Source organism: Lepidochelys kempii, chromosome 4 (genome assembly GCF_965140285.1).
Source record: "Lepidochelys kempii isolate rLepKem1 chromosome 4, rLepKem1.hap1, whole genome shotgun sequence".
Classification (NCBI taxonomy): Eukaryota; Metazoa; Chordata; order Testudines; family Cheloniidae; genus Lepidochelys; species Lepidochelys kempii.
Window position 1 is genome coordinate 80,199,610 of NC_136383.1, and position 17,042 is coordinate 80,216,651.

The 17,042-nt window shown below is 39.7% G+C and overlaps 1 protein-coding gene across 33 annotated transcripts in view; it reads right to left on the reverse strand.

The window, feature by feature from the left end:
• Positions 1-17,042, reverse strand: part of SORBS2 (sorbin and SH3 domain containing 2) — a 458,010-nt gene that overhangs the window by 79,332 nt on the left and 361,636 nt on the right. For 22 of the 33 annotated variants that reach the window (XM_073341803.1, XM_073341809.1, XM_073341814.1 and 19 more), the window contains 3 exons: positions 14,211-14,687; positions 6,737-6,878; positions 3,923-4,098 (listed from right to left, as the gene is read on the reverse strand). In XM_073341803.1, the coding sequence (XP_073197904.1) occupies positions 3,923-4,098; positions 6,737-6,878; positions 14,211-14,687 (795 nt within the window). Of the gene's footprint in view, positions 1-3,922; positions 4,099-6,736; positions 6,879-14,210; positions 14,688-17,042 lie in introns of those variants that run through there. The other 11 variants (XM_073341830.1, XM_073341838.1, XM_073341829.1 and 8 more) reach the window with 2 other exon arrangements.

A 17,042-nucleotide genomic window follows, 5' to 3' on the forward strand; every position in this document is an offset into this window, starting at 1 on the left:
CATCATATCATTAAGTTTCAGTTCTCCTCTCCCAAACATGTTTTTGTTTACTTGAGCAGGTTTTGCCCTTCAATTCTCTGACCCTATGTTTTGGGAAATATTAAATGAGTTAAGGAGGGATAAATCAATTTTTTAAAATATAGTATTTCAATTTACATTAGCTAACTCCACAAGCCATGCATTACACTGTGAATTATCCAAGTTCACCCATGCATCTGGTCATTTTAGATACCATGCTGATTCACATGCACTGCATTTATTACAATTAAATGGTGAGACACAGTTATTATATTTGAATGAATAATCAAGGAAAAGATAGTAAAAAAGAAAAGAAAAATCTGCAAGTAGTACTTGGGAGACTCTGTAATCATTTTCAGTGTTGTAACAATCCATCAGAAAGCGCACAATTAAAGCAGGCATTTATGATTCTCAGTGGAGCTTTTTTCATTTTGCCCTACATTCTATTTCACGTATGAAGCAACCCATAATTAAACAGTGCTTTGTGTTAAAATGTTTCCTAATTATCAGTGGGTAAAATCCCTTAAAAGAAATCAGTTCTAGCTGGAATGTTCCATCATTGCGTAAGTGAAGGAAATCTGGTCAGACTGCATTTTGTTATTTACACACAAAAGAAAGGCCTCTTTAGTATACAGAATAATTTGATAGTTAACTGTGAAACAATTATTTTGGATACTGTGGATAAAAAATATGCAGTCACACTGCATTTTAGTGACTTTTTTCTTGGTTAGAACCATAGTAATGGTATTTAAATTTAGTGATGTCTAGTACAGTACCACTTTAATTTCTGCTTGTGGATACAGTTGATACTGCACATATTATATTTATTACTGTATTTAGGAAAATAGCCTAATTCACTTACTGCTTGATTTAAAAGTTCTGTTTCTTACTGATATGGAAACATTACATTTTGTGTTTGTAAATTCTTATTCCCAAATATTGGTATATTATAGAAGCTGAAGAAACAGAGATCTCCAACAACATAGCTAATGCTCAAATTTGAGGACATACATGATTAGATTCTTACAGTTATCTTGTTTTTCCTCATCCTCAAAGATTCAAACGCTTAGCAATAACACAGTATAGATACTATTTTGCTCCCAAACTAGCTGGATAATTTGAAAACTGGATTAAAATCACAGCTGACAATTTGACGGAAAACTCAACTTCCAAAGTTCCAAACTTCCAAAGTCTAAGTTTTTCTGCCCTGGCACTTCAAAATGCCGGGGGCTATACTGGTAGTTTGGTCGTATTGCAGTACCTTAACATGCAAGGGTCTGAGTGCCAGAATTTGGCTTACTCCCATGCTTCCTGGTTTGGCAGGGGCTGAAATACTATCAAGGCAACAAACTCTGATGCTGGGAGTAAGGAGAGCTTTGCAGTGATTGCTTCCAGTTTGAGAGACAGAAATGTGAAGGATGGATTTTGAAGACAGCTTCATCCAGCCTTTCTTGGCAGGACAGCACTGAGCTTTGAGGACTGGGGGCATAAAGGGAAAACGGGAGGAGATCATCAGCACTACATTCTGCAAAAAGTTTGTTTCTAAACCCTCATTTGAAAGCCTCTCTTTGTGCAGCACAGTGTCTCAATATACAATAGTTATGTTATTTACAATGAGGTGCAGTAGCTGAGCAGTTAAGGGGCTTGAGTACAATCCTGGAGGTTGTGGGTTCAAACTCACACTGAAAGACTTCCTCAAGTTCACCCAGCTACAAAATGGATACCTGATCCATAGGGTTAGAGAGATAAGGTGGGTGAGATAATATTTTTATTGGACAACTTCTAACCACAGAGTTAAGAAAGTCAAAGAGGGCTGGATGCAAGGCTAGTCACTTAACTCCCTCGTGTACTGTTAGCTTTGGAAACAGATACAGACGCACATTAAACCACATCAGCGTGATGAGCCATCTGTGGCTTGGGGCAGACTTTTTTAACGTTATCTACTACACTGGAACTCATGTTTACTGCACTCTGCAGGCAGCTGTCTTTTTAATCTGTAGAAGAAACTCTGAAACTTTCATTGTACTGCTGAGATAAGCTGAACTGAAACATCCAGGTCCCTCCACCAGAAGACTGAAGGGCAAGCTGGATATTTGGGTGCCCAATGACCCTTGGAAAACAGAGCAAGTGCTACTCTCCTGTTTTCCCTTGTTCACTGAAAACGCTGCCGTGGCACTTCTGTATGTTCCTGGATGGTGCTGCATTTCTGAGGGATGGGATGGTGCAGGACGTTTGCTGACACCACCACCACCTTCATTCTCTCACTGCTGGGATATGCTCAGATCTACACATCTTTAAAGTTTCTTTAAAGTGTATATTCAGATCAGTACCTTGAGAACTGACTCTCATTTCCAGCTAACTCCTGTGGGGTGTGAGGGAAGTGACAGCACACACACACACACTCTCTCACTCTCTTATTTACATGGTATATTCCTAGCAGACCGTAACTTTTAACTCACTCGGGTCATGAGACTCATTTACATAACAGTAATATTACAAGCTGCATAAGTTTTTGATGCAGCAGCACAGAGCTGAAAAGAAAGCAATCCCAAACTTGAAAAAAAAAAAGTCCAAATGGCATACATGAGTTTCAGAGAAAATCTTAAGAGCCTGAGACTATCAGATCTGGAAGTCAAATACACTGTTGGCAGCTTGCCAGCCACATTAAATACACTTGGGGGATTTCAGTTATACTCTTATATAATTAATATCCACCTTATGGAATCAGTCTGCTAGTCTTAAAAAAAGCACAACAAAACAATAACTTCCTACACAAAAGGCAGGGCCGTCTGCTTAGTAGGGATGGGAAGCTATAGCTTGGCTCTAATGCGAGTTACTCATTTTTTAAAAGCTTTCTATTGTATCATTTGTATATGCCGAAATCAAAGGAAAGGAACGCAAGAAATGCTAGAGTTTCCTCCTCCCCCTTACACAAAATATCCCAGTCTTACCACTTATTCTGAAATCTTTCCTATTGCTTTTCTCCATCAATTCCTGTTTTCCCCCTAATTTTTCAATCCAGTGAAGCAGCTCTTGGCAATTACACAACCCCATATGTCGGTGTTGGCAGGCAAAGTATATCCAATAGCTGCTACATCCGTGCACTTCACAAAGATTTCACCTGCAAGGGCTCTGCTGCTTTCATCCTGGCTCCCACTCTTCTTACTCTCTCCGTCTAGCACAACACCTCTCCTCCAGCCAGGAAGGCCAGTGAGCTGCTCCTTTGTAGACTCACTGCTACTGTCTGGACCAGCCAGAAGGGGCTGCCCTGACAGCAGTGTGGAAAGAATGCTTCAGCATAGTAAAAACAAAACCATTCCGTCTGACATCCTGGGACAGCTCAAGCAGTGATTAGTGGCAAGTCATCAAACCTGGACTAATGACAATGAGAGGGTTTCCATGCTGCTCATTTAAAGATTGTGGAAAAGCATGGTGGGTCATGATGCATTTCACTGGGATAGTGGTCAAAGGGGTTATTACTGGATCAAGTCTGTTAATTTCAATACAGGAGCCATAGGGAAAAAATAGGCACCTGAGGTTTATTTGCTAATCGCAAAAATTAGCCAACTTTGCAGGTTTAGAATGACAAGACAGACAGGAAATGAAATTACAGCGTAACACCACAAAGGGCAGGGAAAATAATAGAAACAAGAACGAAAACTGCAGTTCTGACTATTTATAATGAAACTAGAACTATGAGGTTGCCCAATTATGCTTCCTGCAACACACAGTATTATATTCATGAGCCTTCTGATTACACATACTCTATTCCACATTATATAAGACTAGAAGAATGTGAAAAACCCATTACTAACAATCAGTTCATTGTCTGAGTTCTCTCTCTGTCACACACTCTCTCTCGCTCTCTCTCACACACAAACACACACTCCCTGGCATTTCCTACCGTTCTAATTGCTGTTGGGATTCCAGATTCATCTACCGGGCCAATCCCTGCATAATGTGGTGCTCTAATGACTGTGACTTTCTTCTCTTCCTCTGAAGATCTACAGATTGGTATTGTACTGGGAGTGGTGCTGCTGCCAACAGACTGAGCATACTGTGAGTATGTCTCTGTGGAGTCTGTAAAGATAATGCGACAGAATGTTGTATAGCGATAGAATAATCATACGTAGCACTTAGAGCACGCTTTACATTTTCAAAGTGCTTTACAAGCATTAAAGGAAATTTGATAACCACATCCATACAGAATACCTGATAATACTACACATTAGCCTGAGCAGCTGGGTTTAGTAGGATTTCCGCTGCAAAACCTTCTACTCAAGGAGTTACACATATGTGGATTATTTTGTTAACCTCTGTGCTGAGCTCAAAATCTCTCAGGTTAAGAGAGACTTTTTTTTTTTTTTTTTTAGGAAAAAACTTACAATATTTGAAAACAAAATTTGCTTTGCTGCTTTTAAGGGCTGGCTGAGGGAAGAGAGAGACAAACACACAGACAAACAAAACTCTTAGTGAAGCTAGCAGAACAGACTTTTTTTCTGTAAACTAAACTTGCCACTTTGCCATCCATACTATGAATGAGTGCTCTGCGGTAGTATGAACTCTTCTGCTCCCAGAAGCATGGAAGAGTTGAAAACAATTTCTGTTCTATATGTGTAGTAATGAATTTACTCAAACATTCCACAGAGATTTTCGGTACATATGTTGGATCCTGCTTTTCTGCTGTGAGAGAATTACCCAGGTAACTCCCTTTAATGTTACCAGCTTTGGAACTCAGATGAATTATGAGGTCTATAATGTTTTTTACAGATACTTTTCATCCTTACATTTATATTATATATAAATTATATAAAAAGGTATATATTAGTACCTTTATTTAAATAGCTTTATATGGCTAATATGCCATGTGCACATCAATAACTCTGCCTCTCCCTGTAGCAGACATGCCAATGAGCCACCTACATTAATTGAGGTGAAAACTGCAATCTGCTATTGGTTTTTGGTGCTGAAGATAATTTTGCAACTCCCTCCCCAACTGTTCTTTTAATTATTGAAATTAATACTAGCTACCACTACCTACCTCTAAAATTCACAGCAAGTCATTAACAAAAAGACACAATGTTAAGATGCTGGGACATGTCATATGAAGCCTTGTACTGTCATAAGGTGATGTGCTTAGATGTAATCTTGCATACAGAAGAAACATAACAAGATTCTCTAGTCATTCAGGCAACAGATTTCGGTGGCTAATTAGTGGGCCTTTATGACTATATAAGCATGGTTTGCAACAGCAGGTACTGTACTACCCACGTTTCTGCTGCAGGATGGCTGAAATTAGGCATAAAGCTAGATTTCTGGCACTGCTGGTGGAGACTATGACTTCCCTCCAATGCAGTAGGTATTGCAGTCTTTAATGTTTCACTAGAAGAACTGTGATATAACACAACAAAAGAGACTGTGATGATTTGCGGCTCTGAGTGTAATGTGAATATTTTCTCTCCCTCTTTATTGGAAAGAATTTGGATTTAACGCAACCTTTTCAGTTACTTAGTCTGAAAGCCTGTAAATATTCCAGTACGCATCTGTGTGTGTCAAATGTCGGAATATCTGGGCTTTTTTTCAAATATATATGATGCTAAATTTAGAAAACTTTTGAAATCTGATCTTATGCTCCTTGCAGGGCCCAATCTGTTGGCATCGAAGGGTTTTTGAGCATACAATGAATGTGAGATCTGGCCATTGTTTTGTAAGTCTCAGAAACTCAGAACCGCCCTGAGATAATGCTCTTAAAAATCATGTTCAAAAAGGACTGTCTAGGAACAATTTCTGAAGCATAGTTAATAAACACTCAGATCTCTAAATCAGATATCAGGTGTTTTTAAATGAACCTGTATTTTTGTCTGTGCAGATACACATGCTCAATTTTTGCTGTTATCACTTGTACACAGATGATATAGCATTTATACAATTCATAGATTTTAAGGTGAGAAGGGACAATTTTGGTCATCTAATCTGACCTCCCATGTAACACAGGAGCAAACTCATTATGCATATTGAAATGTTTTTGTGCATATAGTTTCTGAGTATGCAAATGTTGATGAGAAAACTGGAAAACCCACACGATTGCACATACAAAGATTAATGGAGAGACATTATGTTTGGTCTTATATGTGCTTTTTTGAAAACAGAAATCATTTTAGACTAAATTCCATGGGGCAGAGATCTTGTCCTTATGTTTGTAAAGTGTGATCTATTCTTATGACACTCTAAAGAATACACATGAAATTTTATTTGGCAAAGCTTTAAGCTTTTAAAATCTTAAGACCTCACAACCTGTGAGGAGGTGACTTCCACTGAAGATAGTGCAAATTGAGGGACCTGTAACTCAGCACCATGCAAAACTGGACCCTAATGCCTTAATGAGGATAAGGGACACCTAAGGGGATTTTGATACACATTCAGGAATATCTGAAAGTCATGCAGTTTTAATATACTCTCAATATAACCAGTGGAATTATTGCAAGAGTCACATATGTGTAAGAATCTTGCTTTAAAGTAATAAGACTGTAGTAAAGCCAGTTTAGGAATGTTATTGCGTCTAACAATAAATTGTATTGTTGCTTGTAATTTTCCCAAAGTACATGAATAGATAATACCTTTATTTATGTGGAATGCTCGGTAACTGTTTGCAGTTCTTGCCCCACAAATCAGAACATGTCGCATGATGTATAAAGTAAACATTATATGAAAGGCTTACCCATCTTCCTGCCATGCTGCATGATAATGTTTGAATTAAGTGAAGCTGGTGGAGAGTAAACTGAAGAAGGGGAAAAAGGCCTTTGAAAGTGACTCATTGGACTGGCAGCAGTGCCAGCGTTCCCATTCACTGTTATCTGGGCCTGAGAGAAACAAAACAATATCCCATTAAAGTACATACAAAGCTCTCTGAGTACCATCGCAAATAAAGGATGATGCAAGACCATCAACCACAAGACAATGCCCAGTTGTTAGGTACTTAGCCGCAACAGGGATCAGTATTCACTGAAATACAAAACTCATCATAGGAGGAGTGCAATGTGCTCTGTATGAATCTCTGCCTCCCCCTTTGTCCTTATAAAGGTCTTGTATGAAGAATGCTGGAGTCATGGGAAGGGGACAGAAGGACTATGGTCAAGGCAGCAGGATGAGCTGCATAAAAAATATCTGCATGGATCTAACGTCAGTATAAAATGAAGGTGGCAGTGAAACTTGCTCTCATCACGTAACAAAGGCTGCCTCAGATCACTCACTTTAACTTGGATTTTAACTTGAAGAGTGGTCAGTTTGGATGAGCTATTACCAGCAGGAGAGTGAGTTTGTGTGTGTATGGGGATGGGGAGGATGTGAGAACCTGGATTTGTGCAGGAAATAGCCCAGCCTGATTGTCATGCACATTGTGTAAAGAGTTGTCACTTTGGATGGGCTATCACCAGCAGGAGAGTGAATTTGTGTGGGGGGGTGGAGGGTGAGAAAACCTGGATTTGTGCTGGAAATCACTTTAGATAAGCTATTACCAGCAGGACAGTGGGGTGGGAATAGGTATTGTTTCATATTCTCTGTGTATATATAAAGCCTGCTGCAGTTTCCACGATATGCATCTGAGGAAGTGAGCTGTAGCTCACGAAAGCTTATGCTCTAATAAATTGGTTAGTCTCTAAGGTGCCACAAGTCCTCCTTTTCTTTTTGCGAATACAGACTAACACGGCTGTTACTCTGAAACCTGTCACTTTAAAGGGACAGCTTGTTCCACATACTTAGCTCCCACTGACATTAGTGGAACTGTGTATGCAAACTGAAGGGGAAAGGACATAGTGAGCTGAAACTTCTTTGAAAGGTGGCACCCAGCACATGGGCAACTGTGAGATGCTTGTGTGTAATGTATATTATAGCAAAAAAAAGTGCATCAATGCATCTTGTAAACAAAAAACAAGTAAGCAGTACAATAAGGGATTCTGTTGACATCACAAACCAGTTGAACTTTGCTCTCAGAGAGTTTCTCTAAAGCAATGTGTCCTATTCCACCACCACATGGCTTTAGACCTCCACAGCTGGGCTGCCACACTACAGTTGGAGAGTTCTACAAAGGTTATAGAGTCGAGAATCTGAAAAAATAAATCCATTTATAATAGCCAATCATTAATTTCATTTTAAAAAGATGGCAAGGCTGCGATTTTCTAGGTCTCTTTTTCCATGCAATTATTTTTAAAACTCTAAACAAAATTATGAGCATTGAAAACTACCTTTGTCTAGTTTTGTATAATAGAGAACAATTAAAGAAGAATGGATTTATGTTCTACTTCTGTTGAAAGCTGTGGTTGTGAAATATGAAGGTAAGGGTGTGAAGCAGAAAAGCAAGGAACAAGAAGCCTCAGTTTTAAAAAGAATGTACATTATTGCTAGACTCTTTATAAATGAAATGTGGTTCATTCTCTCCTGTGATATAAGAAGTGACTGGCTTCACTCTCTCCTGTAGTTTAAGAAATGGGCATTTTGGGGATCGGTAATTTTAGGCTTCTTTTTACATCTCACACCCCCATCCCTCCTACAACCTCAATAGGAATTGCAGTTGTGTAAGAAAAAGAAGATCTAGCTCCTAAGTATATGTCATCAGAACTCCTGAATGCATTCAGAGCATTACATTTTATGGAGATCTTTTAGAGGTAAATTGAGTAGGTAGCTGAAGTTAAGGTTGTGCGAATGTGTCCATTAGAGCTTGCCTGCCCAGATTTGTTCCTGTAGAAATGCAGGAACATACATTTAAACAGATTTTTTTAAAAATGCATTGATTTATTGTAAATGTGTTTTCTTCTAAATTCCTTAAAAAACAGTTACAATGAAATAACTCAAATAAAGGTCTGATTTTCAAAATATCAAAATCCTAGGGCATGTGTGTGCATGCTTAATTTGAACTCACAACTGTCACATTTATTCATACACGTCGAGTGTTTACACATGCAACTGTCCAGTAGGATGTCCGCCCCTTTATTGTCAGTTGTCAGGGCCCAACTGGCTGAGATGACTATTGAATATTCTAGTATCACGTGCACAGCATTGTGTTTTAAAAAGAACTTGAGTATGGTCACTGGAATATAGGCCATTATCACTTTACAGAAACACTCTCTATCAAAAATGTCCCTGGCCACAGCAAGTTGTAGCCCAACTCCTGATAGGACACCTGAGCAGTAGTATTCCACATTGGTGCTTTGTGCCAGTCACTGACTCTTGATAGGACTTCACATTCAGTCTAAGATCCTACACCTGAACTACTGCACTCTATATAATCCCTCAAAAATACTTCTAGCCATAGGAACGCAAGAGCTGGATGAACCCTGAGAGACTATTTCAGGAGCTAGGGAAAGGTTATTTTCAGCTGAGGCCCACTGGATGTGAGGCACCTTCCTTTTTCCTAAAACCAGAGCGAGCCCAATCTCTCCTATTATAGAACTAAATGTAACTATCTCTTTGAGAAGACCCGCTCCCAATAGTGGAGGGTATGCACACATACGCATGCCTACAAACACCTGCCCCATACACACTTCATAAGATTTTCTTCTTCTGGTTGGAGGAACAGAATTAACAGATCATTTGTGGACTGGAAAAATTATTCCTTTAAATTTCTGTATTAGGCACTTAGGTTCTACAGTGATGGACACTTTACAAATGCCTGTGACAGACAGTGAGATAAGACAGATTGGACAGATGCCTCGATACTATTTGGTAGTCAGATATGATGATGGGGGCCTTACCTAGCTAGACAGACATCAGGAATGACTGTACATGACAGACATAAAAATGTGACATTCTTGTTCCATTGTTACCAGGGAAAGTGGTTGCCTTGCTGTCATGAAACATCAAATCAGCAAGTTTATTGGTGTTGTGCAAGCTCTCTGGAAGCCTCTATGGCATCAACAACACATATCAACTTGGATAAGATGTGAATCTATCAAACAGCACTGGCTTCTGTCCTTTTGTATGGCTCTGAAACCTAGGCCACCGCAGAGGTGCAAATGGGCCAGCTGGACATTTTTGATGTGAAACAGCAATGATGTATTGAAGACATATGGTGGTTTCATCACGTTATGAATGAGGATGTCAGGCTTTGGACCAACCAGCTTCCAACGTCTTCCAGAGTGACTCAATGCCAGCTCAGGTAGCTTGGCCATCTGTTCCATATGTTGGAGTTCATACCAGCCCGCCAGCTTTACACATTTGATCTAGCAAAAGCTGGATGAAGAAGACATTGCATATGCTGGAGGGATGGCATGGCTTCCATCCTTGACTGCCTCAGCCTTAATATAGACCAGGCTGCAACCAGCAGGAGACCAGGCTTACTGGAAAAGGGTGATCTGAAGTAAACACTCCAAAAGCAGGAGAATGAAAGAATAAATTCTTGTTCTTTTGTGCTAGAAATCTTACAGGATATTAATATTTGCTTATATCCCTCAGCTAAAACTACTTGTTAGTGATTAACAGAATTTCCCTTTGAGCAAATACAATGTGAACACTGTCATTGCTATTGAGCTTCAGCAGCTGATGTATTTTACACCCATGAGAGGGCTTGTTTTTTAAAAGCTAGCTCTGAGAAGTTGCTGGTCAACAGTGCCCTGCCCTCAGAATCACTGAGTAACCAATGATGCTTTTTCTGATATGATGCTTGTATTTTAGGGCCCAGTCCTGAGTGGTGGTGTGTGCCCTCATCTCCCATTTAAATCAAAGTTTGTGTATGCTGTCTGGTAAATTTTAGATTTTGTACTCATATGTATTTTTTTTAGAAGAGTGAAAAAGGCAGAGAAAACAACCAATTTGTCACCAAAATACAGAGGTAGCTGGGGCCTGCTAGAATCCCATATTCCAAATTTATCTCAAAGTTATGCCTTTTCTCACTCTTGCCCCGTTCACTCTTTGCCCCATTATACTACACTTGGGCTCTCCTTGTGGAAGAGCTTTCTACTTCTGTTGACTGGGAGCCAAACTGCCTAGGTGCAGGTACCTCCCAACCAGGTGACAGGCAGAAGGCTGATCATCTCTTCATCCCCTGAGCCAGGCACCTCATTAGACTCTTACGTTCAGAAGGAGCAGCTGCCTTCAGTTCCCACTCAGAACAGCTGAGATGGAGCCAGGTGGGACAGGAGCCACCTGCTGATTCTTAGAGGCAGTGAGCGAAAGGAGAGAAGACTTGATTACAGAGGTCTGAGCAGCTGGAGAGGTGTTGTGCAGCAGTGCTACAGCCACCCCCAGCGTCCAGGACATTGGCTATGACTGAAAATACTCAGGATCAATTCTCCAAGCCTGTGATAGTCTTAGCTAAACTGGGTTTTTAGCAGCTACGGTGAGATATAACAACTCTCACACGTGTCACTTACAATTTCTTTTGTTTTCATATTTTAAAACTACACAAAAGATAGATTTCTGTGAAAAGAACTTTAAAGAGAAATCGTTATAATAGGGTTAAACTTGAGAGAAAATTTTTCAAAGCCCTTTATTTTGCCAGTTATTCTCTGTATTTGTTACTACAATTCCAAATACACGCACTTGAATAAGAGCTTTGCTTTACAACTCATCTCTTGCCTTAGGCTTTCACAAAGACCTAAATCAGTGGCTAAAGCAATAGCTCTAATTTAGCATTGTGTTTGCTGCAAGTTTATGTAGTTAGAGAATACAGACTGTAGGTGAGAGATTTCAGAGTAGCAGCCGTCTTAGTCTGTATCCGCAAAAAGGAAAGGAGGACTTGTGGCATCTTAGAGGCTAACCAATTTATTTGAGCATAAGCTTTCGTGAGTTACAGTTCACTTCATCAGATGCATTCAGTGAGCTGTAGCTCACAAAAGCTTATGCTCAAATAAATTTGTTAGTCTCTAAGGTGCCACAAGTCCTCCTTTTCTTTGAGGTACTATAGTTTTTCACTGTACTTTGAATAGCAAATAACTGTATGGTATCTGCTGGCTACTGTGGACTTTATAACATTGACCACTTTAGACTTACTGAGAGGAGGAACAGGTTCAAGTAAGATATACAGTGGTCACTATTAAAGTCTGCTTTGCCAACAGTAGCTATATAATGGTGCTTGAGATATTACAGCTTTTCACTACATGTAGAATAGGAAATAACTGTGCTTTCTCAGAGACCATTTTGTGGTAATATTGAGTAAATGCTGAACATACTGGGACTGGACACAGCAGCTGTCAGAGAGCTACAAAACTTCTTGTAAACTGTTGGATGGTGTAAGACCACCCAGTCCCTACTGTTCCTCCAGTGATTGTGTCCTCCATGAAAGAAAAGGAGTCACCCTTGAGCAGGTTAGTGTCCCCACCTCAGGAGATGGAGTCAGTACTAGAACACCCATGCCTGCTGCCAACCTTCCTATCAACTTCCCAGCTCCTGGAAACATTTGCAGTCATCTAACCCCTCTTCAGTAACCCTCTTCAATAGGTGGAGAAAAGGCGGGGAGGAAAGGTTGGTAACAGAAGCAGTGGCTCCTCGTCATCTCAGTAGTGGCTCCTTGCAGCAGCCCGCTCTCTTTGTGGGGCTCCCAGACTGGTTCTTCTTTATGTTCTTCAGAGGGAGGCTCCTTCTTCCCCCTTCCCCATTAGGGATGAGTAATTTTTGTTGGCAGTTAAAGGGACAGATGGCACTGAAAAGATGTCTATCCATCTGGCCTCATGCTAACAAGGATGACTGTGGCTAAGGGTGGAAGTGGCTGCCAGATCACAGATCTCCATGAGGGAAGATTGGCCAAAAAATAAGAGGTGGTAGGGCTAGCAAAAAAACAGATCATGATCTTTTTAACATACCAAAAATATTGTTCAAAAAGAACAAATACAATTGTTTGCACATAAATGTAGGCACCTGACATTCCCCTGAGTTTGTTGGTTAAAGTCTGTGTTGATGCTCTTTTATCTGTGTATTGTCTAATCTTTGCTTACAACTAGGAGGCAGTAAACAGATTTGTAGTTCCAATGCCTTGAAATTTTTATGTTTCATGGGTGGGAATTACTGGTTTTACTTGACATGTCCATAATTTTGTCATATAATATAAAAAGCATTCAGCACATTGAACCCCAACTCTTCAAAGTGATTATTTGCAACTTTGGGGTAAAACTGTTCTTAAAAAGACATATTATTTTAAAGTGACATTTATAGTAAGTTAAAATTTGCTGTTGTTACTACATGTAAATGATAAAACAAAAAAGCTTTGGTCAAAGTTATAAATATGGCAACATTTTGACACAGTAGAGCTCTGGTCTCAGCTTATCATCATGTCATCAGAGAACCCCCACTAAGAATATTTATAGTTTTGTAATTCAGTGATCTGTTATTTAATCGAAATATGGGACCAATTCTGATTCACCTTAATCATACATGCAGTTCCCTTGAAGTAAACAGAAGTACCTACATGGGTAAAGTGAGCAGAATTTGACCCATATTCTATACCTTTTTGTTTATCTATACATATATAAATATACATATACTATACATTATATATAAACACATATGTATTTAGACTTGGTTATTTTCCTTGAGTTACCCAGAGAAAGTGCAGCCCTGAAAAATAACAGAATTCCTAGGATCCAAATCTAAGATTATTTATACAGTTCATTCCTGTAAAACAACTGTGCTTAAGAAAGGGAACCGTTAGTTAGAGGAGATAAAACAGAAACAGCTTCATGCAGTCAGTGGTCATGGCTAGGGGAAAACAAGGTTGTGTTAAGTATTCTCATCAACCCTATTAATATGAATCTCTGAGGTATATTAGTGCCTGACAGATGTACCTCAATGATAGCTGAAAGCTAGTTTTCAGCCTCTCTCAAAATTCAACCTGTGCATTCTTTCAGTACGGCAACTAATTAAATATTTTAAAGTAGATCAGCTTAAATTCCTCAGTCTGCTTTCCTTTAACATATTTGGACTGAGTGATAAGAGTGAAGTTGGCCATTAGTTGTAAACAAACTGTTCACTATATCTTAGTTGAAATTAGAGTTACAGAACAAATTGCACAATTTTGAGTGGCTTTTACGGAATCTGTCATTACTATAGTAAATTACTGTAGTAAAACATATTACCAGACTGTGCAGAACCTGAATAAACAACTGACACCGTTCTCATACGAGTAATGGGATAACAGACAAGAATTAGTTCTTTTCCCCTTTGGCAACCTGTTTGAACAAACTGGAGGAAAAAGGAAGGATAATTACATGAGAAGTGGCAGCAGTGGTGGTTAAGGTGGTGCCATCTGACACAGCAGACATCTGGCTCAAGGTTGGGGAAGGTGATTCAGAACAGTCAGTAGTATCATAGTTACAAGTCTGCAGCTCATCTAGAATGGCTGTGGAGGACTCGCTCACCGTGCGAGAGGAGTACTCACTCATGGCAGAGTCTGTGATTACAGAGGCTGTTTCATTCCTGTGGATAGTATTTTCAGGAGCTAGGAAAGGGTATTTATATGAAAAATGTGAGAGGGCCAGGGTTTTATAAAAGCGTGAAGGCAAAAAATCATCAAGCGTTGGCAAAATAAATGATGCTAGGTGGGTGCCACTGTCTGGTGAGAAAGAGGTTCTGTTAACTGGTACCACAGAAGGAGGAGGCAGTGAAGAAACTTCTGTTGCTGTTTGTCTGTGTGTCTGTGAAGCATTTACCTCCATCACATTGGCAGTTATTTTCTGGTTTCCAAGCTGAGTTATGAGAAAAAAAATAAGAAAACATATTACCAAATTAATACAAACTTTCCCTTTGCCTTTTGCTGTGTGTAGGCAAGCTGCAAAACACATGCTTTTAGCTGTCCGAGGAAGTTCACATTCACATGGATTAGGAAATAAATCAACCACACTCTATATTAAAAAAGGAAAACATGAAGGAAATGAACCTGTCAAGTATTATTGGAAGCAAAGCCAGTAACCAGAGTGTGCTAGGATGAATATTCATAATGTGTTCCATGTTTTCATGTTTTGAGTTGAGATTTGAATAGGGTCACACTTATATACATTGGAGAGTGTCACTGTTAATTCATCAGCTTGTTTGATTGTCACAAAATACATCTTTCCTCCTCTGCGAATAATAGAGGTTTCCATCAGATCTTTTGGAAACAGAGCATAATATGGATTAAAAGGGGACAGAATTAATTCAAACACTAATATCAAACATTCACATTAGTTGTGAGAAATGGATTGTGGAGTTTTTGCTTCTGGGAACCAATTACATTTTTTTTCACTGCCTCATTGACAAAAATAAATTTTGATAGTCCTTGAATATCAACCCCTGGAGGCACCCTGTAAACCTACTGGAGCACCACATGTATAAAGGAAAAGAGCCCACTTGTTAGGGTTTTCTGGTTTAAATGTGAGAAGAAGCAGGAGGGATGGTGAAAGAGAGCTGGATAGGGAAGGTTTAATATCAAAACAAATATATTGCTTGGTTGGCTTCAAAATTATAGTGGTGGTATTCTTAAGAAAACAAGGCAACATCTTTAAATGACAGTGCTTCTGAAAATTTGCCACATACTTGATGAGCTTTGTTTTCTGATGATTGGTAACAGACATAACATATTGGGCTTGAACTAATCCAGAAACTCACTTTTTGTACCAGCTTCTCCCATCTCAATTAAAGTTGCATGAAAATCATACTGGCAACAACCCCTTGTTAAGCAGGCATACAAAACCTCTCCATGCTGTCTGCCAACCGCACGTTTTCTATAAGTTAGTGACATGTTATATGTGAAACTGAAACATTTTAAAATAATGCTGCTTATTTCAACACTAATGATTTCACTTCTCAGAGGGCTAAGGAGCTGCTGAATCACTCTAGAGAAAGGATGCTGAGGATATTCAAACAATATAAATTTTAGGACAATATTATACCACACACTGATTACCATTAAAAATAATCAACAGTTCCCACTCTGTTGTCAGACATACACAGTTATTTCCTATCTACAGGAATCTGTAACTCTCATCTTTTGAAAATGTTTTAATCAGGCAGATTTTGGTGAGCATTTGAAATGGACTTTTTATCCACAGTCTAAAAATATCATTTAAAGCCTTTATAGCATACTTGGTACGAAACCCAGATTGTGCTGCTTATGAGAGTTCATTAAGAGTCCAGTTCTATAAGAGGAAGTTACTCACTTTGTGCAATACTGGTAGTTCTTCAAGATGTATGTCCCTGTGGGTGCTCCACTGTAGGTACATGTATGCCCCAGCACCTCTAATTGGAGAATTTTGGTAGCAGTGTTCGTTCAGCCCACACATGTGCTCTCCCTCCCTCAAGGTCTGCCTTGAGGCTAACTAGTGCTGTGCGGGCAAACTGCCCTCAGTTCCTTCTCCACTGCAGAGCCCCTTGTCAAGACCTGTGAAGTAGAGGGGAGGAGGGCAGGTTATGGAGCACCCATAGGGACACACATCTCGAAGAACCATCATTACTGCACAAAGTGAGTAACCACTTCAAGTAGTAGTATCCCGTTGGGTGCCCCACTGTTGGTCACTCCACAGCAGTAGCCTCCCTGGAGGGCTGGGGCTTCGGAGTGGAGTCTGTTATTGACAATAGTACTGTGGAGCGGAAGTTGGCATCAGAGGCGGAGTCTCGATTAATTGTATAGTGTTCTGCGAAAGTTTGGACAGAGGCCCAAGTTGCTGCCCTGCAGATTTCTGAGATGGGGACATCATTAACAAATACAACTGGAGGTAGAAACGGATCTCATAGAATGCGTGCAGATCACTGATGGGGGCAATAGGTTACGCTCATGGTAACTGTGGTTAATTCAACTGGAGACCCATTTGGAGAGTCTTTGAGCTAATATTGTGGAGCCTTTGAATTTTTCTGAGAACAGAAGGAAGAGTTTAGGGGACTTCCTAAAGTCCTTAGTCCTGTCCAAATAGAATGCTAGGGCTCTCATAACATCAAGCATATGAAGAATTGCCTCCCTGTTGTCACAATGTGGTTTTGGAAAAAGGTAGGGAGGTGAAAGAGTTGGTTCATATGGAAGGACAAGGTTATCTTGGGGAGGAATTTCGGTTTTGGTCTCAGGGTGATTT